The sequence below is a fragment of the Rhinopithecus roxellana genome, chromosome 16 (genome assembly GCF_007565055.1).
Source record: "Rhinopithecus roxellana isolate Shanxi Qingling chromosome 16, ASM756505v1, whole genome shotgun sequence".
NCBI classification, from domain to species: domain Eukaryota; kingdom Metazoa; phylum Chordata; class Mammalia; order Primates; family Cercopithecidae; genus Rhinopithecus; species Rhinopithecus roxellana.
In genome coordinates this window covers 34,383,914-34,406,445 of record NC_044564.1, presented here as the reverse complement: position 1 = coordinate 34,406,445, position 22,532 = coordinate 34,383,914, and the positions used below count along the sequence as shown (strand labels likewise).

The following is a 22,532-nucleotide window of genomic DNA, read 5'->3' as shown; positions in this document are numbered from 1 at the left end:
CACACTATAGACACACTCTACCCTCTCCCTGCACCCCTTAGTCACTTAGTAGCTGTCTCAGTTATCAGATGGAAAAAAACAGATATATGGGGTTGGTACCATCCACAGTGTCAGGCATGAACAGAGGGGTCTTGATCTTGTCCTCTGCAGGTAATAGGGGACTACTGTAGACTAGGTAAGGTGGAAAGACTTATCTGGAGCTTAGAAAAGTTAAGACTGAAGAAAACATCAGAGGAGCAAGTGTTCAGTTCTTTGCTAATGAGTAGAGATTTTATAGAAGAAGAAATAGTAATTGTATGTGTCTTTAAGTAGGGAATGATAAATGATCCATCCTACATGAAAAATGTATTAATTCAAAACATTTAGAAGCTTATAGTAGCCTGGTACTTCTATGACGTAAGCACCAGCTAATGTGGTACTCTGAGGACAGTGGCGGCTGCAGAGCGATCTGGAGTTGTTTTCTGAGGTGGATACTTCTGGTGTGATATGACACACTACTAGCGTACTGCTATTCAGTTTACGCTGCTTCTTAAATGTAAATTTGTTGTTGTTATTGTTTTGTTTTTCATGTAATACAGATAGAGTAAATAAGGGGGATGAGGGAGCTTCTGACTGTGAGATGAAGATGAAACTAGCCAGCTTTATAATTTCAGATCAGATCTTTGGTATATACTTGTTGCTTTTAAGCCTGCTTTCCCCCACCCAATACAGGTTGGCAAAGCTTTTTTCCTTAGTTACTGCTACTTATTATTTTAATATCTTATTTTATAGTGATTGCTTATTCATTCAGCTATTCTTTTTCTTGCTCTTGGAAACTTTTCAGGAATAAGTGCAAATTCTTGTCATTATTTACATTATTGGTAATGTGATGTGGGGGATGTTGTACATGTTTCTTATCCTTAACTCCTTCTCTTAGCTGTTGATATTCATCCTTCAGTTGTACTCTGCATCAGTGATCACTAATAAAAGTTACTTTGGTAACAACAGCCATAGTTAATTAACACAGGTCACTTGGGTTTATTTGTTGAGTGGGAAACGGGTGGTGTGTTCATAAACTTTCCTTTGAGCATTTTTTCCTTCATCTTCTTTTGCTTTTTCTCCTCTTCCACATCTCAACTTACCTGCTTTCTGTGGGTGATATTCATTCCTGTGACTTCACATTCTACCTGTATGTTGACAACTCCAAAATAGTTACAATCTCCCAGACCTGTGGATCCATCTTCCAACTTGCTTATGTACACCTGGACATAAAATTAACTGGTCTAGAACTCAGCTTGTGACTGCTGCTCCCAGAGCAAACCTGTTCATTCTTAGCCATCCCTGTCCACCCAGATGCTCGTGTCTTATTCTTGGCATTTTCCTCTTTCTCTCTTACCCCACCCCAATCCATCACCCAGAACTTTTCGATTTCTCTTCTATTTCTCAGAGCATTCATTTCTCTCCATCTCCTTTACCATTACAGTAGTCCAGGCTGCCATTACCCTTTGCCTGGACGACTCCAGTAACCTTCTGACTGGTCTTGCTCCATGTACTTTACTTCTGGTATCCTCCACCTTCTTTGCATGCACTGGTCACTCTCGTGCTTAGAAACCATTATCAGGCCGGGCGCGGTGGCTCAAGCCTGTAATCCCAGCACTTTGGGAGGCTGAGAGGGGCGGATCACTGAGGTCAGGAGATCGAGACCATCCTGGCTAACACGGTGAAACCCCGTCTCTACCAAAAAATACAAAAAACTAGCCAGGCGAGGTGGCGGGCGCCTGTAGTCCCAGCTACTCGGGAGGCTGAGGCAGGAGAATGGCGTGAACCCGGGAGGTGGAGCTTGCGGTGAGCTGAGATCTGGCCACTGCACTCCAGCCTGGGCGACAGAGCGAGACTCCGTCTCAAAAAAACAAAAACAAAAACAACAAAAACAAAAAAGAAACCATTATCAGTGTGTGTGTGTAATGGAATATATCCATTGTCAGAGTCTCTGAGGTCCAGTATAAGCCACCTACACCTTCCTCTTCTCTTTCAGCTTGTCCTACTCTCACTTTGTATCCTTATCATTCTAACTGCACTGACCACCCTTGAATTTTCAGAACAGTGCTTCTAAACCAGCTATGGCAAAGGACCAGTTTCTGTTTTGCAACTTTTTCTGTACCGATACTTGAGTAAAAATGCGATGAGAATGAAATACTATGAAAATGGAAGAGAGGACCCCAAAGAATACAAATATGAGCTCTAATTTCTTATTATTAGATTCACCATACCTATGATTTCTGTGTCAAATTGTTATAAGGGTTTCTGAACACTTCATTTCAGTTTCTGTACTTTTGTCACCATGGGCCAGTAACAAAGAGTTTGTGGACCACACTGGTCAGTGGACCACACCTTGAGTAGCCTTATTTTAGAACAGATCAATCTCTTTGTCACTCTAGGGTCTTTGCATTTTTGGTTTTCTCTACCAAAATGTCTGTGCCTCCACTTCTTTAAGATTGTATTATTATCCTCAGTCTGGTTCAGTTTCAGTACATTGTGTTTAGGAGTAGACTTATTTTTAATATATCTTGCTTGACAGGTAATAGGTACTTTTAATTTGAGGACTCTTGACTTCAGTTTTGAAGTTCTCAACCACTTTCTCTTTGAAAATTGCTTCTTTATCATTCCCTTTATTCTGTTCTTTTAGAATTCTGTACTGGAATTTCTCAGTCTGTTCTTCATGCATATCTCTTAACCACTTTTTCATGTTTCCTTCTCCTGCTACAGTCTAGGTAAATTCTTCAGTAGCATTTTATAATTCACCAACTAGTTCCAGAATTTATCTCCTGGGAGATTTTTATTTTAATGACTATGTATTTCACATCTAATTTGCTCTGTTTTGTTTCTGCATTTATTTCACATATTTTTTCTTCTTTTTTTTGAGACAGGGTCTCATTCTGTCACCCAGACTGGAATACAGTGGCACAATCTCGACTCACTGCAACCTCCACCTCCCAGGCTCAAACGATTCTTCTGCTTCAGCCTCCTGAGTAGCTGGAATTACAGGCAGGTGCCACGCCTGACTAACCTTTGTATTTTTAGTAGAGACGGGGCTTCACCATGTAGGCCAGACTGGTCTTGAACTCCTGACTTCAAATGATTCACCTGCCTCAGCCTCCCAGAGTGCTGGGATTACAGGCCTGAGCCACCACACCCAGCCCTCGCATTTTCTTGTTTATCTTATGACGGTTATTCTTTCCTTCTTTGAAGACCCTAAGCACTTTCAAAGTCATTTGTAGATTGTGCTGTTTATTTTTATTGTGTTGGTAAATTCATCCACTATTTCTCATGATCCTATAGTTTGCAGGCTCACTTTGAGTAAGAATCCCCCACTCCCAGGCCTTTCAAGCCTCTCCCCGTAACCTTTTAATGATTTTGTGATACCTTCTACCTGGCCCTCTCAGGGCTCCAACACAAGTTTATGGTAGCATGATACTGACATTTCAGACTTCCCATTCTGTAGGATTGGGGATTTTCCAGGACAAGTCACTGAGTTCATGAAAGTTCTGGCTGTGATTCCCTCTGTCTTTCTTTCTGACTTTATAATTGCAATGCTATAAAGTCTTTAGCTTTAGGCAGAAGTCTCAGCCTTATTTTCTCAGCCTCCTTTCTAAAGTGGGAAGCCTTACTCCAGCTGCTGCCTTCACAAGTCTGAATTTAGCTGCCTGCCTGTAGGGCACTTTGTCAGCCTCTCTGTTGCCTTGAAGGAGCTACTGCTGCCTGCTTTTGGACCTGGTGGCACACCCATGACCTGACTTCGTGATTCTGTTCTTTTTCCGGTCCAAGGAGATATATATCTTATTTCTATATGCATATGTGTCATTTTTGTCATCCTATTTTGTATTTTACCTAGTCATTGCTCTGTCTTTGGGACAGGGATAACAGGAACCTGAAAGCATTTACTTTTCTCTACCAGTTTTTTTTTTCTTTTTTTTTTTTGAGACAGGGTCTTGCTCTGTTGCCCATGCTGGAATGCAGTGGCATGATCATAGTTCACTGCAGCCTCAACCTTCTGGGCTCAAGCAGTCCTCCCATCTCAGCCTCCTGAGTAGCTGGGACTATAGACACATGCTAATTTTTTTTTTTTTTTTTTTTTTTTTAGTGGAGAGGGAGCCTCCCTATGTTGCCCAGGCTGGTTTTGAACTCCTGGGCTCAAGCAGTCTTCCCACCTCGGCCTCCCAAAGTGCTGGGATTACAGGCATGAGCCACTGTGCCTGGCTTCAATACCAACTTTTAAGAGAAGCCTTTTGCTCACACTTTGCCTGGCTAACTCCTAGTTAACCCCAGAGACTGTATCTGTGCTCTTTAGTACTGCATAATGTGCCATTCATGGTACCTTGCAGTGTGTGCCAGTCACATATTGAGTTATTCGAATAAGAGGTAGGTAGCTATGTAAGATTTAAAAATTCAATTGAATTAGATTTCTGGGAATAGCACTGTCTTATATGCCCTAATTAATCATGTAAGCACGTTAGACTTTATCCTTTAGTCATTTGGGAGTTTTAAAGCCACTGACAAAGTACGCCATTTTACCTGAAAGGAGTGTATGCATTTTTTTGAAACTGTGAAGGTGGAGGCAAGAAAATTCTTAAAGTGTTTGGAATCATTTATATTTGAGAGGATGATGAGTGCTTCAATAAGAATAGTGAGGATGAGGGGCAATGATTGCTTGAGGAGGTAGTATTAGGTAGCATTGGAGGGTCATAATGAGGAATATGGAATCAGAGTAGGGGAAGCCACATTTCCAAGTGTAAGTGAAAAGGGTAAATGACAGTATTAGAGATAGAACTAGGAGACCACTTAACTTTTACTAAGATCACCCCTCTGTCCTTTTCTCTTTATTGTCTGTGCTCTTCTGGATCCCTTCTTTGTCCTTATAATTTTTAATCTATTTCGTGGTCCTAATGTGAAACTGAGGTATCAAGTTAATGAATATAAGTTCCCCCAACTTTTTTTTTAGTTGAGTTCACCCTGTTATAATCTTTCAAATCCATCTTTCCCTGCCAGAATTTTGCTTTATTCAACCTGTATGCAGGGTGGATCGTGTTATTCCACAAAGTAGCCCTCAATTCAGTTTTATCCTTCTTGGTTTTAACTATTTCCCGAGATACTGTATCTGTTATAAATTAATTTATTTTCATTTATAGGCAATGTATATCAAATATGCTTGATAATTGCAGCAATAAGAATAAATGTTTACATTAAATGTCTTTTTCAACATAAGTAGTAACTCATTGACAGATGTTATCCTAGTTCGCTCAGACTGCTATAATGAAGTACAATAGGCTGGATGGCTTATAAATGACAGAAATTCATGTCTCACAGTTCTGGAGGTTGTGAAGTCCAAGAGCAAGGCAACAGCAGATTTGGTGTTTGATAAGGGCCTGCTTCCTCATAGGTGGCCTTCTTCTCACTGTAACCTCACGTGACATAAACATTCAGTTCATTACCTTTCATCCCTGTTCTCATCCCAAAATTCATGTCCTTCTCACAAGCAAAATACGTCATTTCCATCTCAATAGCCCCAAAGTGTTCGCTTATTCCAACATTAACTCAAAAGTTTAAAGTCCAAAGACTCATGTGAGTACAGTCATGAATCATTTAACAATAGGAATACATTCTGAGAAATGTCTTGTTAGGTGATTTCACCATCGTATGACTATCATATAGTGTATTTGCAGTAACCTAGATGGTATAGCCCATCACACACCTCGACTATATGGTCTAGCCTATTGCTCCTAGGCTACAAGCCTGTACAGCATGGGACCGTATGGAATACTATATATAATTGTAACACAATTGGAAGTATTTCTGAATTTGAACATATTTGAATATAGAAAAAGCACAGTAAAAATATGGTATTGTAATTGGGACCACTGTCATGTATGCATGACATCGTTGACTGAAACATCATTGGAGCATATGACTGTGTCATCTAAATCAGATATGGGTGAGATTCAAGATATAATTTGTCCTGAGGCAAATTTTCCTTTAGCTGTGAGCCTGTGGAATCAACCAAGTTAGGTGCTTCTAAAATACAATGGGAGGACAAGAACAGGGCAGACATTTTTATTCCAAAAAGAAAAAGGAGTGACAATTCTTGAGCATGTCCAAAACCTGAAGGCTTGAAAATGATCTTTAGCTGCATTCTCTGCTCTTCAGGCCCACTGGGGCTGCCGTTTCACCTTCTGGACATACTTGAGTGGGGGCTCCATCCCTACAGTTTTGCTGGCCAGTGGTTGGATCCCTAAGCCTCCAGGCAGTCCTGTCCCCACGGCTTTGCTGGGCCTTGCCCTGGTAGTAGCTCTTTGCGGTGGCCTTGCCCTTGTGGTTCCTTGCCTGGGTTGTGTGCCTATGGCTCTATCCTTCGATATCTAGGTGGAGGTGGCCATGCTCCCCAGGCTGGTGAATTCTGGGGCTCAGCAGAGACAGCACACATGGATGCTGCCAAATGCCTGCGCCCTCTGCAGTGGTGACCACTGCATGTGTACCACACCTGGACCTTCCAGAGCCTCACCTTGTGCTGCTGAGGAGCAGGGTGCCAGACTGCAGGGAGTGGAGTCTGTGAGCCTACAGGTACAGGCGGCTCCTCTTTTGAAACCACTCTGATGATGTCTGAATTGCCTGTTGGGGAGGGTGGTCATTCTTTTCTTGTCTTGGACAGTAGCTCCTGGCACTGTTTATTTGACTGTATGCCTTATCAGTTGGTCCTTTGGCTACACCCTTGGTATTCTTTCCCAAACTCTCTTTCTCATTTGTTACAATATAGACAGGGTGAGAGTTTTCCAAATTTTTAAGTTCTGCTTCCCCTCTCATGAACGATTCCATCTTTAATTTCTCTAGTCTTGCATTTTACTATAAGCAATCAAGAGAAGCCAAGCCATACCTTCAACAGTTTGCTTAGAAATTTCCTTGGCCAAATATCCTCATTTTCATCTGAGACCTCATCAGAATGGCCTTTACTGTCATATTTCTACCAACATTCTATCAGGATTATTAAGTATTCTTTAAGAAGTCTGAAGCTTTCTCTGTAGCTTTCCTGTTTTCTTTTTGAGCCTCATCAGAATCACTCTTTATGGGCATTCACAGCCATGTATTCCTTTTGTAGCATGCACCTCCATACTCTTACAGCTTTTACTCACTACCCACTTCCACAACTGCTTCCACATTTTTACATGTTTGTTACAATAGCACCCCCAGTTCTTGGTGTCAATTTCTGTCTTGGTTTGTTTGAGCTCCTGTGACAAAATACCATATACTGGGTACCTTATAAAGAGTGGAAATCTATTTCTCACAGTTCTGGAGACAGAGAATTTCAGGATCAGGGCATCAGCAGATTCAGTGTCTGGGGAGGGCCTGCTTCTTTGATGGACAGTGGTCATCTCACGGTAATCTCATATGGCAGAAGGGGTGAGGGATCTTTATGGGGTCTCTTTCATAAGGGCACTAATCCCATTCAAGAGGGCTCTGCCGTCATGACCTAATCACCGCCCAAAGGCCCACCTCCTAACACCATCACCTTGGGAATTAGGGTTTCAACATATGAATTGGGGTGGGAAGGGGGATGTAAATATTCGCCCAATTTCAGGTATTATGTAATGATTCTTTACAACACTGAACCATCAGGTTTTTGGCATGTAACATTTAAGTTTGTTTAAATAAACTAAGAAAAAGGTAACAGACTTATTCAAAGTGAATCTGTGATAATTATGAAAAATAAGTCACCAGTCATTCCATTTAGTTTCTACATCATTGCTTTATTTGGTGAAAGATAAGTTTAGTCTTTTAAATAACAATGGCGATTTAAAAATTATGTGTAAATTAAACAGAGCTTAAAACTACTAATCTGTAAAATTATTTTAATTGGAAAAGCTTGAAACTTCTGAGTGTGTGAGTTAATATTACAAAGTTGACAGAATCTTAACCCTGCTGGTGTTACTATGTATGTAAGCTATCTTTTTATTATTTGTTTTTAGCCTTTTGTGTCTTTAAATTTAAATATGTCTTGTAAGCAGAATATAGTTATTCGTTATCAATCGGAGCATTTCGTTCACTTATATTTATTGTAATTATTGACATATTTAGGTTTAAATCTACCAGATTATTATTTGCTTTCTATTTGTTCCATCTGTCCTATTTTTTTTTTCTTTCTTTTAGATTGGTTAATTTTAGATTTATGTTGGTTTTATTTTCTTAACTGATTTTAATGGACACTTGACATTACTTCATGCAGTCTCACTTTATCAAACTCTTAACATAAAATTGTAGTTTTGGGAGGCTGAGGCAGGTGGATCAGGAGGTCAGGAGTTCAAGAGCAGCCTGGCCAAGATGGTGAAACCCCGTCTCTACTAAAAATATGAAAATTAGCTGGGCATGGTGGCAGGTGCCACCTAGCTACTCGGGAGGCTGAGGCAGAGAATTGCTTGAACCTGGGAGGCTGAGGTTGCAGTGAGCTGAGATTGCACCACTACACTCCAGCTTGGATGACAACGAGACTCCTTCTCAAAAAAAAAAGGAAAGCAAAAATGTACTTTTATCTTTTTTTGGACAATACAGGATTCTTAGAGCATGTTAAGTCCATTGAACCCCCTCAACATACCTGTTGCTGTTGTTAGATACTTCCAGGTACTGTGATTATTTTTAATAAGATATTATTGTTTAATGCAGTCATTAGCTCTCACTACACATTCCACCCCCGATCTTTTTTTTCTTCATTTTTTCCCTACATTTTGAGTTTTATCTGAGATCATTTTTCTTTTTCCCAAAGAACACTGTTATCTCTTCACCTTTACTTGTGAGGGATATTTTCACTGGCTGGAGAATCTAGGTGACATTTACTCTTTTTTTTTTTTTTTTTTTTGGAGACGGAGTCTTGCTTGGATCTCAGCTCATCGCAAGCTCCGCCTCCCGGGTTTACGCCATTCTCCTGCCTCAGCCTCCCAAGTAGCTGGGACTACAGGCGCCCGCCACCTCCCCCGGCTAGTTTTTTGTATGTTTTAGTAGAGACGGGGTTTCACCATGTTAGCCAGGATGGTCTCAATCTCCTGACCTCATGATCCGCCCCCTCAGCCTCCCAAAGTGCTGGGATTACAGGCCTGAGCCACCGTGCCCTGGCCAAGTGACATTTACTCTCTTTCAGTACATCAAAGATATGATTCTGTTGTCTTCCATCTCCACTGTTGGGATGTCCAGTTAGCTCTTCATCTTATTGTTGCCCTTTTGAAAATGGTCTTTTTTTTTTTAGATGGAGCCTTGCTCTGTCGCCAGACTGGAGTGCAGTGGCACGATCTTGGCTCACTGCAATTTCTGCCTCCTGGGTTCAAGCAATTCTCCTGCCTCAGCCTCCCAAGTAGCTGGGACTACAGGCGTGCACCACCACACCTGGCTAGTTTTTGTATTTTTAGTAGAGATTGGGTTTCACCATGTTAGCCACGTTGGTCTTGAACTCCTGACCTCATGATCTGCCCGCCCCCACCTCCGAAAGTGCTGGGCATGAGTCACCACGCCCGGCCGAAAATGGTCTGTCTTTTAAGGCTAAGTTGCTTTTATGAACTTCTCTTAGTCTTTCATATTTAGGAGCTTTACATAGATAGGATTTTCTTTTTATTTTTGCTTGAGGTTCCCGAAGTTTCTTAAATTTGGAGCTTCATGTCTTCTATCAGTTTTGGGAAATTCTTAGCTATATTCTCTTCAAACATTGTTCCTGCCTTCATTGCCTCTCCTTCTGGGACTCCGTTTATGTTTACATTAGATCTTTTCACTATATCCTCTGTGTCTTTTATTCTCTTATGAATAAATTTCTGTCCTTTCTATTTACAGAAAATAGATTTCTATCTCTTTGTGCTTTCTTCTGGATGTTTTTCCTAACCCACCTTCTGATTTGCCCATTCTTTGTTTAGCTGGGTGTTATCTGACATTAAATTTATCTTTTTACTACTTGATGTCATTAATTAAGGGAGTTAGGAAAAAAATCAATCTACAAAGACTCCCTGGGGGATTTTTTTTTTTTTTTTTTAATTTGAGAAATATTGCCTTAGGGGCATAAGCCAGCATTTGGGGAGCTCAACAGGTTTTACTTTCGAGCAGACTTTGACTTGCGCTCCCCACGTGCACCCCCATTTTCTGGATTGTACTTCTGCTCCTTCTGCCTATTGGCCCTGTGTGCGTAGCCTCTCTGAAGCATCTTTTGAAAGCCAACTTCCCATCTTTGTGAAATGGGAGATGGGCTGAAGAAGAGAATTTGAAGGTCTGACTCCTCTTTATAAATCTTTTAGCTGGTTCTTGTTTTCAATTCCACCCTAAAACCCATTTGTTAGAAATAACCACTGTCTCCAATTGCTGAACTTTTCTAGGGCTTTGTAATGTAAATCAGCATTTTTTCCCCTTGATTCCTCTCCCTACTGTAGGTACTTAGCAAAGTGAAGGAAGTTGGAACTCAAGACCATTAGTTTCATCCATCTGCCTCCACCTGCCTCCGTCTTCCAACATTTTGTTGATATCTCTTGTTTGCTTTTGATACTGGTATGCTGGAGGGGGTCTCCAAATGCTGATGGGACCTTGACCCCAGCCAGTGTCTGTGTCCAGGCTGTTGACACCAGCATGCCAAGGAATTGAAGGATGAGTCAGAAAATAGTGAAAATACAGAGATGTATTGCAAAACAAAAGTACACATTCAAGAAAGGGGACTGTAGGCATACTCAAGAGACAGTCCCACAGTGGGGTCAGGGATTTTTATCTTTTATCTTTATGGTTTCTTTAATCAAAAGGTGGAATATTTGTGAAGATAACTGGAAAAAGGTGGAGATTTCTCGGAACTGCTGTGCCACCCACTTTTACAGCAAATATGGGTGTACCTGGAACTGTCATGACACTGGTGGGTGTGTGACTTAGTATGTTAATGAGCATATGATGAGGTCCTAGGTGAAACCTAGGTCAATTCCAGTGTTGTGTTGGGTCCAGTTGGTCTTAGCCAGGTCCACACCCTGGTTTTTCAGGGTCTTATCAGTCCCTAGTTTCTGCAGCCATTTCAGCAGTTTCTTTTTGCTAGTCATGTGAAACTGCTGCCTGGAATTTTCTGTTCTCCTGTGATCACCCTGTATTATTCCTGTCTCATCGTTACCTCCTCTTGAATTTATTTTCTCCCTATGAATTTATCCTTAAAAAAAAAAAGTTATTATTTTTTTTACTGTCATCATAGTAGTAATTAAGAAGGGATCAGAAATAAATGCTTATGTTAGGTCCTCTGTGTTTACCAAAAGTTATAGAACTTTCTTTTCAATAATGTTCATTGTTGAATATTCATTACGTTATATATTCCCAGGGCATTTATTGGTAATTACCAAACAAATGTCATTTTAATTTTACCCATTTGTGTTGTATAATAAAAATTCCATCTGATGCAACACTAAGTCTGCATTACGTTTTTCCTGGGGTAGGTGTTTCTGTTTCAGGTCAAAGCTGGAAATACTGGTAGGACTCATAAAAGCGAATAGCTATAGTATTTTTGTGCTTAGCAAAAGGCATTTTTATTTTATCTATTATCTGAACGATTAAACAGATGTAAATAGCTATCAACTTAGTGATTGTTAGTCTGTAAGACTTAGCTGTATAAGGATTTGATGATTGTAAAGATTTATGGATATTTATATTTTTGGTAGCCTCTTGGAAGAAGTTATTTCTCTCACAATAAGTGAGACTTCAAAGTAAGAATGTATCAGCATAAGGAAGAATACAGTGTTATTCATATTAGAAAATAATGTATATTCTTTAATTGTTGCTGATTGTAGCATTCCATATATTCCTGATAAGATCAAGTTTTTAAATCTGTGGTTCAGATTTTTCACATTGTAATGGTTTTTGGGTCTGTTTGTTCTATTAGGTATTAAGAGAGATGTTTTCAGGTTTCCCCTATCACTGTGAATGTGTCCACTTTTCCTTTTAGTTCTGTCAATTTTTGCTTTATGTATTGTTATAGTAGATGTGTAGAACTTTTGAATCATTACATCATTCTGGTGGATTGATCCCTTTATCATGAAACGTCTCTTCTTTGGTAATGCTTCTTGCTTAAAAGCCTGCTTTGGTTTACATTAGTGTAGCTGTCCTAGTTTTGGTTGGTTAGTTTTTGCATAGTGTGTCTTTTCCATCCTTTTAGTCCCAGTTTTCTCTTTATATTTAAGATAGGAGTCTTGTATGTATCATGTAATTGTATTTTATAATCCAGTTAGTCATCTTTGTCTTTTAATTGGAATATTTACTCCATTTCCATTTAATGAATTGCTAATACAATTAAGCTTGTAAGTTACTATATTTGTTTTCTATTGGTTTCACTTGTTTCATGTTTTTTTTCTCGCCTTCTTTGAGATTAATTCAAAACATTTTATTGTTATTCCAGTTTTGTCTCTCTATAAGCTTGTTCCATTCTCTTTTACTATTCTTTTACTGGTGTTCTAGAGATGACAACATGGATATTTGGTTTATTAGCATATAATAAAAAGTACTCTTCTTGCCTCTTCACAGACAATGCTAGGACCTTGGGATGTATTCTACTCACCTTTTCACCTTTTGTGTTGTTGTCATATATTTTAATTGAACTCTATATATTTTATTTTATTATTTTTTATTAGTATTTTTTAAACTTTTAGGTTCAGCGGTACATATGCAGGCTTGTTACATAGGTAAATGCATGTCATGGGGGTTTGTGGTACAGATTATTTCCTCACCCGGGTACTAAGACTAGTTCCCAATAGTTATTTTTTTCTGATCCTTTCTGTTCTCCTGCTTTCCACGCTAAAGTATGCCCTAGGGTTTGTTAAACTGAACTCCATATATTTTAAATCTAATTACACATTATTAATGTTTTAATTAGTCGTATTCACTTATATTTACTGTTCTGTTGTTCTTTATTTCCTCCTCTATTTCTGTGTTTTGGTTTAAGATTATTTTTCTTTTAGTGCATGTCTGCTTACAACAAATTATTTCCATTTTTATTTATTTGAAAATTTTCTTATTATTTCACCTTCACTTTTGAAGACTGTATCTCCAGTATAGAATTCTAAGTGGGTCTTCCCCCTAGTGCCACCTCACCCCCCTCACTGGCACTTTAAAGAGACCACTGCATTGAATTTGAGCTTCCATTGTTTATGCTGAGAAATCAACTGTCTTTTTTTGAGATGGAGCCTTGCTCTGTCGCCAGGCTGGAGTGCAGTGGCACGATCTTGGCTCACTGCAATCTGCCTCCCGGGTTCAAGTGATTCTCCTGCCTCAGCCTCCCGAGTAGCTGGGATTACAGGCACGCACCACCACACCCAGCTAATTGTTGTATTTTTAGTAGAGATGGGGTTTCACCATGTTGTGCAGGATGGTCTCGATTTCCTGACCTCAAGATCTGCCTGCTTCAGCCTCCCAAAGTGCTGGGATTACAGTCATGACCCACTGCGCCTGGCCTACTGTCTTATTTTTTTACTCCTTTGAAGGTAATGAGTCTTGTCTGGATGCTTTTAGGTTTTTCTGTCTCTGGTTTTTAGCAATTTTGCTATGAGTGCTAAGAGTTGGTTTTCTTTGTATTTATCCTACTTGGGATTTGTAGCCCCTCCTAAATGTGTGATTTGAGTCTTTCATTGTTTTTGGAAAATTCCCAGCCCTTAGTTCTTCAAATGTTGCATCTGCCACATTCAGTTCTCCCCAGCAGGTTTAATTTATGCGGAGATTTAAGTTTTCTGTCCTTTTTTGCTTTCTTCCCTTCAGTTTGGACATTTTCTACTTACCTATCTCTTCTTCGCTAATTCTCTTTCCAACTCTGTCCAAAAAACAGTTTTAGACCTATCTTTGAGTTCTTCATTTCAGTTAAATATTTTTCACTTCTAGGCTTTCCATTTGATTCTCTTTAAATAGATAATAGATGGTGAAATTCTTCATTTCGTCGTCTGTTTAGACATATTAATTACAGTTATCATTTAAAGTTCCTGCCTGAGAAACCCCCTACTGAACTACCTTTGGGTCTGTTTCTGTTGAAATACTTTTCCTGTTTCTGTTTCTTAATATGTCTGGTAATATTTGGTCAAATGCCAGGTATTACGTATAAAAACTTCAGAGGCTCTAGCTATCTTCCCTCACGGAAGATTCATTTTATCTTCTGGTAGGCTTTTAGAGTAGGGCAGATTGCCTCAGTCCAGAGAGCCACTAATTGGCCTTAAGGTAGGGTTGCAAAATGTGTGAAACTGAAGGCCTAGGCAACTGAAGGCCTAGGCTCCTCCTCTCCCCAGCACCACAGGACTACCAGAAATTTCTGTTGCTCACTTGTTTATTTTTTGTTTTAGTTATTTTGCTGCTTTATGCGTTGGTTTTTAGCCTCTTCTACTATGTAATTTAAAAATTTGTCAAATGTCTTTAAGGGAAAACTGTCAAGTGTTGAGGTCACATCTCTGCACCTCCCTTCTTTCAGGAACCTTGGCAGCTCTGAACTTCAGTTTTTGCCTCCAATCCTTTGAAATTGCTGAAAGCTCTGATGACTTCTCTGCCTCTAACAGCTGCCCTTGCTTGGCCTGGGTTCCACTGGACTTTGCCCCACGCACCTTTTTTTCTTTGCTGATTTTGCTTTGTATCCTTTCACTGTAATAAGTCATAACTGAATTCAACTGTGTGCTGAGTCCTGTGAGTCGTCCTAGCAACTCACTAACCCTAAGGTGGTCTTGGGACCCCTGATGAGCATGTTCATTCTCCATTTCTGTAAAGGTTGGTTATCCCAGAGGTTCTAATGTTCTGCTGAGAATGATCAGAGACAGATGGTTTTGTGATCCTTTTATGGATGTGTGCAGCTGAGGCTCAGAGAGAGAAATTTACCTGAGGCCATCCATCTAGAAATTCCTGTCAGAATCAGGAATTGGATTGAGGTCTAACTCTAAAATTCACGTTCCTTTATTGTATCTTGTATCCCCCAAGTATATAACCAAAATTACTAGAATATAATGGTTTCAATTTTTGAAATGCTCTTGTGTAATTTGGATAATTTAATCATTTAACACTTTCATTATGTGTAAGTAATGTTTTAAATCAATGGCAAAATAAGTTGGAGTTTAGTGACATAGTTAATTGCCACTTCCCAAAGCCAGTTTAGTGATACAGCTGCTCCTTGACTTACAGTGGGATTATGTCCTGATAAACCCATTGTAAGTTGAAAATACCGGAAGTTAAAAGACCATTTCCTACACCTAACTACCAAACATCATAGCTTAGCCTAGCCTACATTAAACATACTCAGAACACTTAAACAGTAGCCTGCAGTCAGGCAAAATCATCTAAGGCAAAGCCTGTTTTATAATAAACTGTTGGATATCTCAAGTAATTTATTGAGTATTGTACAGAAAGTAGAAAAACAGAATGATTTCACACCACTGTAAAGTCAAAAAAATTTAAGTTGAACTATTACAAGTCAGGGACTGTATTCTTTTCAACAAAAGTACAAATAAATCAGCAAATTTTTTTTTCAAATAGACATATTCTCTCACTGGATATTCTGTACGCTAGTTCTGTGTGGATGCATGTATGTCTGTGTGCTGTAGCTATTTAAGCCTGACAGAAATTGTTACTTGCATTTTCTATGGATAACTTTGTTCACTTTGTGATATTTTTAGGAGATGCTGTATTTATCTCTCACAAGATAGGAATAAAAGTTTGTAAATTATATAAATGAAACATCCTCTGGTATTTGTGCAAATAGAAAGATTTTCTTTCACACTAAATCTGACATTTCAATACAAGAAAATCAGACACAATCAGCAAGTCACAAATGCTGATAATTTAGGCAATGGCATATTTTTCTGCTTGTGCATCATTTTCAAAAATTTTCCCCCACGATATTTTATTATGCTATCTTAAAACAGGTGGGTTATGGTCAAGAGTTCAGAGTGCAGAGTTCTGAGGTGCAAAGGTAGATGGAGTATTTTTCATCCTATTGGCTTGAGACAGGCCATTGCCTGGGTTCTTTAGGAATTGAGAAAGGTTGATTTACTGTTTCTTGAACAAGATAGGTTTTATTATTGTCATATTATGAACTCAGCAACTTTGTAAGATGGGTAGGACTGATATTGTTATCTCTGCTTTACACTGAGAAACCTGTGCCCGGAGAAAGGAAATGGCTTGCTTGGGGTCACACAACTGGTAAATACAGTAGAGGCACAACCCAGAATTTCCAACTCCATGGGCAGTGTTTTGCTTTCGTTGTGCCTGTTGTAGGTGATGGAGCTGAGGATCTATGTTCTGGTGTCTTGGATGTCAAATCAGCTCTTGTGGAAGGAGATGGCGTATATTTGAGGGAGATGGTGAATTTTTTAGGTTTAGTTTTGTGTTACACTTAATAACTTAACGTGAGGGTAGCCAGAAAACTTTCTGAATCTGCATAAAGTAAACTTTTTTTCTGTTCTCTTTAGAAATCAGTTGAAAGTATAAACCTTTTCTGCATCATAATGACACCATACAGTGGAGAATTTCAATGCATTCATCCTGTGAGGAAGGCTCTTTGGGTGAAAGTTTCGATGTTTTTCTTGAAGCAGCATGACAGTATTTGGTTTTGGACTAAAATGCTGTTTTCCTTAAGATGAAATATTTCTTAATTGCTTTTGGCTTAGTCTATTCAGAGTAGAAGGATGGATGTTAAGGCAGGTGTACACAGGGCAGCTGTCAGAGAAGGAAGCAGAACAAGCCAAAAGGAGTAAACTTATGTGAAGAAAATGGGGACGCAAGGAAATGGTGGCGTTAAAACAAAGTAATCATGATGGGAAATAATTAAGTACTGGTTAGACTTTTTTTTCTTATGATTGTAAGAATTTTTGGACTCCTATCTGCTTATTTAAAGCAATTATTTTATAAACATAGGGCAAGTGACCTTGAAGTCTTTTTCTTAAGTGAAGGTTTTGTGAGAATCATAGGAAATAATGTCTATGAAGGCATTTCCTATGTTGTAAAGTGCTCAAAACATGCGTTCAAATTATTGATAAAAGCAAAGATGAATTGCTGTGATTGGTCTTGTGCCTTAAGGTTTGTTCACTAAAGTAAAATCTGTGGGATTAAAATTGAGGATCTTGTCAACCTCAAGGCTTTTCATAAGAAGACGTTCATTTAGCAGACGTTTATTGAGGTGCCTGCAATGTGTCATGCCCTTCTGGAAGCTGACAGGAGGCACTCAGATGGCTAAGTCACAGTTCTTGATCTTACAGGTGCTTGTGATTTAACACTGAGAAGACAGGCACACAAATGAGTGGTTTCAGTTACATCCATAAAGTGATCAGATAGAATGTGCAAGGTACAAAGGGGATATAGAGAAAGGACACATATCCCAAGATGAGCTTTAAGGACGCACATCTGCAGATGAGACCGAGCTGTGTTTTGAAAAAATAAGAGGATTTAGGGGAAGAAAGATGTGAAGTATACCTGCATTTGTCCATTATAAAGGTGTTCCGTTGTAGCAGCTGGGTACTTATAAACTGAGACTGGGTAATTTATGAAGAAAAGAGGTTTACTTGACTCATGGATCTGCAGGCTGTACTGGAAGCAGGGTGCCACAGTGTGCTTGGCTTTTGGGAAGGCCTCAGGGAGCTTTTACTCATGGTGGAAGGCAAAGCAGGAGCAGACATGTCACATGGCAAGAGGGGGAAGTGCCACACTCTTTTAAACAACCAGATGTTGCATGAACACAGAGTGAGAACTCACTCATTACCATGAGAGGCACCAAGCCACTCATGACCCAAGCACCTCCCACCAGGCCCCACCTCTGACACTGGGCATTACATTTCAACATGAGATTTGGAGGGGACACACATCCAAACCCTATCAATACCTTATGCAGAGGAAACAGTGCTGGTGAAGGCTTGCAATATGAAATGTGAGGCATGGAGTGGTCAGGATATTGAGTAGTAGGACTTGTTTGTAGCAAACTGGTTTGCATGACTCTCAGAGTGACTGATACCGAGCATACTGGAAGAGGATTGGGCTTGGGGAGAACAGTGAGTTCTCCAGATGCTACATTTCAGGTGCACGTGAGACAGTCATGCAACTGGCAAGTCTATGCATCTACAGAAGTTCAATGGAGAAGTTGGGGCTAGAAATTTGGATTTGGAAGTAATCAGAATACAGATTAAAATAGATGAACTTGTTCAAAGAGGGGATGCTTATAAGAGCTATTGGCTAAGAAAGCATTTTTATAAATACAGTGCCTAGGTTTGAGGAATACATAGAGGATGAGGAGCACATGATCACCATTGAGAAGGGACAGAAAGGAATTAAGCAAACTAGAATAGAAGGGTATCAGAATTTTCACCACCATGAAGCACGGTGGAAAGAGCTAGTAAAAATGGACTGGAAAATGGTGATTGGAATAGCAGTCTGAATGCTGGCTTTAGTGAAATGTTGGGGGTTGTAATCTTCTGTTTTTCTCTTTCCCCTGTCTCTATTTATTTCCCTAGCTCCTTCGAGATCCCCTGATATCTTCTCTCTCTCTCTCTCTCTCTCTCTCTCACACACACACACACACACACACACTCACTCTTACACACACTTGTGCATACCTCTTTCCACCATGAACTTCCTCCTCTTTGCACACTCAGCCTGACTGATGTGCCTGAGCTAGCACTGGTTGGCCCATCACAATAACTCGACATGTGCTGTATACTTCAGCTCTAATGTAGACCTTAATGAAGCTGTGGCTAGGAACATGATTTTATTAGCACCTGGAGAAACAAGAGTCAAATATTAGGGCCATTGTGGGTTATAGGAGTGGAATCAGAGGAATGGACCAGTTCCATACTCTTACGAGAATGGGTGATTTCAAGAAATGAATGGAGTTCTTCTCATAGTCAACATGATGGATAAGCCGAGATCAAGAACTGACAGGATCAGATTATTTTCCTGAGCATTTCTTGTGAAGATGCTTCTTTTAATTTTCCAGGTGCTTGCTTTCCAGGTTGTGCTACTTTGTCTTAAAAGTGCACATCAACATCTGATACAAACATTGCTGTAAGATTCCATACTGTCAAGGAGCTTATTTAGCTCCATCCTGGGCATCCTTCTTGCTCCTAAATCATACTTCTGTCATTCTGTTTCCTCATTGACTTCAGCTTATAAGAGTAGGCTTTTTCTGTAAACGCTTTCCTTTTGTTCAAATTGATTAACTCTCTAATATTCAGTTTCCCATGGAGAATGAGATTCTTACTCTGATTCCAGTGCAGTGGCTGGGCTCCCAACAACCAGTTTCACTTATGCCAAGTCTGTTTTCAGATGGGAAAGGTAGGCTGGAATTCCGCTCTCCATAGATCTCTTGAACAATGCGTGCTTCCCTGCCCACCTACCCAACACGTGGATTTTGTGTTCTTCCTACCTGTGGGGAGACGCTGGCCACTTCTTGTCTATCTGGAAGCAGCCTCTGTAGTTCTGGGTGGTTTCCCCAGCCCCTGTGCTGGCACAGTGCATAACTTTTTAGTATGTGTCTCTTCCTCACATTTCCATTGTCATTTCTTCTTGTTATGACTGTCTCCAGGAAGAAAATAAGTATGTGGCAAGGGAAGGTTTGTCTTTTCTCCCTTCCCTCTTTTCCCCTTCTTTGCTTCAGTTAGTTTTCCATTTATTCTAAGAATCACCTGGGACTCCTCCGAGAATTTGAAATACAAACTCAAGGAGGAAGAATGAATTATTGTATTTCAAAAGAAACATGGTAAGTCATTTTAAAAGTCCAAATAAGGTCAGGCGCAGTGGCTCACGCCTGTAATCCCAGCACTTTGGGAGGCCAAGGCAGGCAGATCACTTGAGGTCAGGAGTTCGAGACCAGCCTGGCCAACATGGTGAAACCTCATCTCTACTAAAAATACAAAAATTAGCCAGGTGTGGTGGCGGGAGCCTGTAGTCCCAGCTACTTAGGAGGCTGAGGCGGGAGTATTGCTTGAACCCAGAGGCAGAGGTTGCAGTGTGTCGAGATTACACCACTGCACTCCAGCCTAGGCAACAGAGAAAGACTCCATCTCAAAAAAAAAACAAGAACAAAAACAAAAAAAACCCCACAAATAATCATTTCTTTTAATCTAACTTGTTTCTCTAAAGACCTAACAGATTCATACTAAATATTTTAGTTGCAAATTAAAAACTGTGAAATTGTTCCTGTGAGTGTTAGGTATGTTGTTGAGTCTCACACAATCCTCCAAGCCACTCAGCCTGATTTATTTGAACTACTGTATCGTATTGCAAGCTCTGAACTTTTATGAGGAAGTTTGCTACATTAGATCAAGGTGGTTTTGCAATGTATTTTTCTCTTTAATGAGCAAGATTAAAGCAAGTATAGGAAAAAAGGTACTCTTGCCAGATAAGTCTTGCAAACTTCTCAGAAAATTAGAACCATATAATCTATTAACTTTCCCACCCCACGTTAACTTCCAGATATCTGGACTGAATTTCATACTCAGTTGCGTGAATTCTCTCATTTTAGGTGCCTAATGACTTCTGCTTCTCTCTTATTTTAACAGATTACTGTTCCCTTTTCATTGTCTGATTTTATAGGTTTTAATTGTATCCGTTATAGGAAATCCTTTTTGGAAACAGGTGGGAAATAAACAAACACATCTATATGAAATTAAGGTAGTTTTGGGCACGACCTTAGAGATTTTGAAATGTTTCTGTAGTGTTTCTTTGATATTGTGTGTGTGTGTGGGGGTGTATCTCACAAATGGGGAGATATCAGAATAATGTGATATTTTTCTAGGAAAGAATACGTTACAGAACCTAGTAGAAAAGTTGTCTCAGTCCCAAATGACTTACTTCATGAAATATTTAGAAACACTTAGTGCTTTTAAGCAAATGTCTTATTCTGTGTCCTTAGGGAAAGTAATTAATCTGGGTATAGAGTGTTCACTTGTTTTTCATTTTTATTCTTGACCTACGGAAACTCGGGGGGGTGGGTACATGGGCTGTTTTTATGGCAGCTAATCACTTTATAGACTTAGAGTGAGTGGTTTTAGTGCATTGCTTGAGAAGCCAATTAAATGCTCACAGTTTCTTGTAAGGACTGTTGAAATTATATTTGCCTGATTTACAGTGATTAAAGTAGAATTTAAAAATAAATGTTGGCTTGCAAATTGATGAAGTCTTTCAAAGAAATAACCTGATGAGAGAGTTCACTATTTTTTTAAGCTATCTAACGTTAGGATATATGTTGATACTCTTGTAATATAATTAATAATTCACATTTCACTGCTTATTGTCAATACAAGGAACTTTCACCTATTATAAATCTCAACTTGTTCATTTGAATAAGATTTTTAAAGTTAATGCAGTTTATATTATGTTGGAATCAGAGTCCAGTATGGTGAAATAATCTTACATTAGGACCTTAAGACCTAACAAAGTCTTGCATGTTCTGTGTGTTTTGGCTGCAGCCCTACCACTTACGTTTTGGATGAAGATGAACCTCGATTCCTTGAAGAAGTTGATTACAGTGCAGAAAGTAATGATGAGTTAGATATTGAGTTGGCTGAAAATGTAGGAGATTATGAACCTTCTGCTCAAGAAGAAGTACTTTCTGACTCTGAATTATCAAGAACATACCTACCTTGAGCCCGCTGCCATCTCTTGTTAACCGCAAAGAAGAAATGGAATATCTTGGTTTTTATTTCACAGGAAACTTGAGAGAAATGACTTTATACCAGAGCTGACTCAAAAAGACAAAAAGTAACTTGGGTCAGTTTGGTTTCAAGACAATAAATATGTTATTAATTAATGATAAAATTGGCACTTGTTTTATTTTAGATATTCAGTGCACTTTATGTAGCATTGAATGATCAAATATTGGATTTACCCTTAAAACAACCTGAGTGTCATTGCATGAATTTTTATCTTCCTATGGTTACGTCCTGCATCAAATGGATAATTTTGAAGTGTGTTCAGAATATAAAATTGAAATTTTAGAGTTGTTGAAAATCCTGAGTTGTTGAAAACTAATATATATGTATATGGATTTCTATAGATGTGTTTGTTTAGAAGTGGGTAGAATTTGGAGATAAGACTGTTCTTCAGAATCATGTTAACTATTGGGTTGTGACTGAAGTAATCCAGGGTTTGCCTTGAAACCATTACATTCTACATTTACCAAATTAAACAAATAAAACTGTATTAAATGTTGCATTCATTTTGTCATCTTCTTTAACCAGCTCAGATTATTTGATGTATAGAACTTTGTGAGAATGTGCTAAAAACCCAGAATTGGACACAGTGATAAAAAGTTGCTTTTAAGAAAGTTGGCTGGGCATGGTGGCTCATGCCTGTAATCTCAGCACTTTGGAAGGCTGAGGTGAGTGGGTCACTTGAGATCAGGAGTTTGAGCCTGGTCAACATGGTGAAACCCTGTCTACTAAAAATACAAAAATTAGCCAGGTGTGGTGGCACGCGGCTGTAATCCCAGCTACTCGGGAGGCTGAGGCAGGAGAATCACTTGAACCCAGGAGGCGGAGGTTGCAGTGAGCGGAGATAGCGCCACTGCACTC

The 22,532-nt window shown here is 39.4% G+C and overlaps 1 protein-coding gene across 1 annotated transcript in view; it reads left to right on the top strand.

Moving 5' to 3' along the window:
- The window catches only part of AGTPBP1 (ATP/GTP binding protein 1), a 204,845-nt gene extending 182,672 nt beyond the window's left edge, over positions 1 to 22,173 (top strand). Inside the window, exon 26 of the mRNA XM_010378074.2 lies at positions 21,429 to 22,173. Within this exon, the coding sequence (XP_010376376.1) occupies positions 21,429 to 21,606 (178 nt within the window). The 3' untranslated portion in view covers positions 21,607 to 22,173. The remainder of the gene's footprint in view (positions 1 to 21,428) is intronic.
- The last annotated feature ends 359 nt before the right edge of the window (positions 22,174 to 22,532 follow it).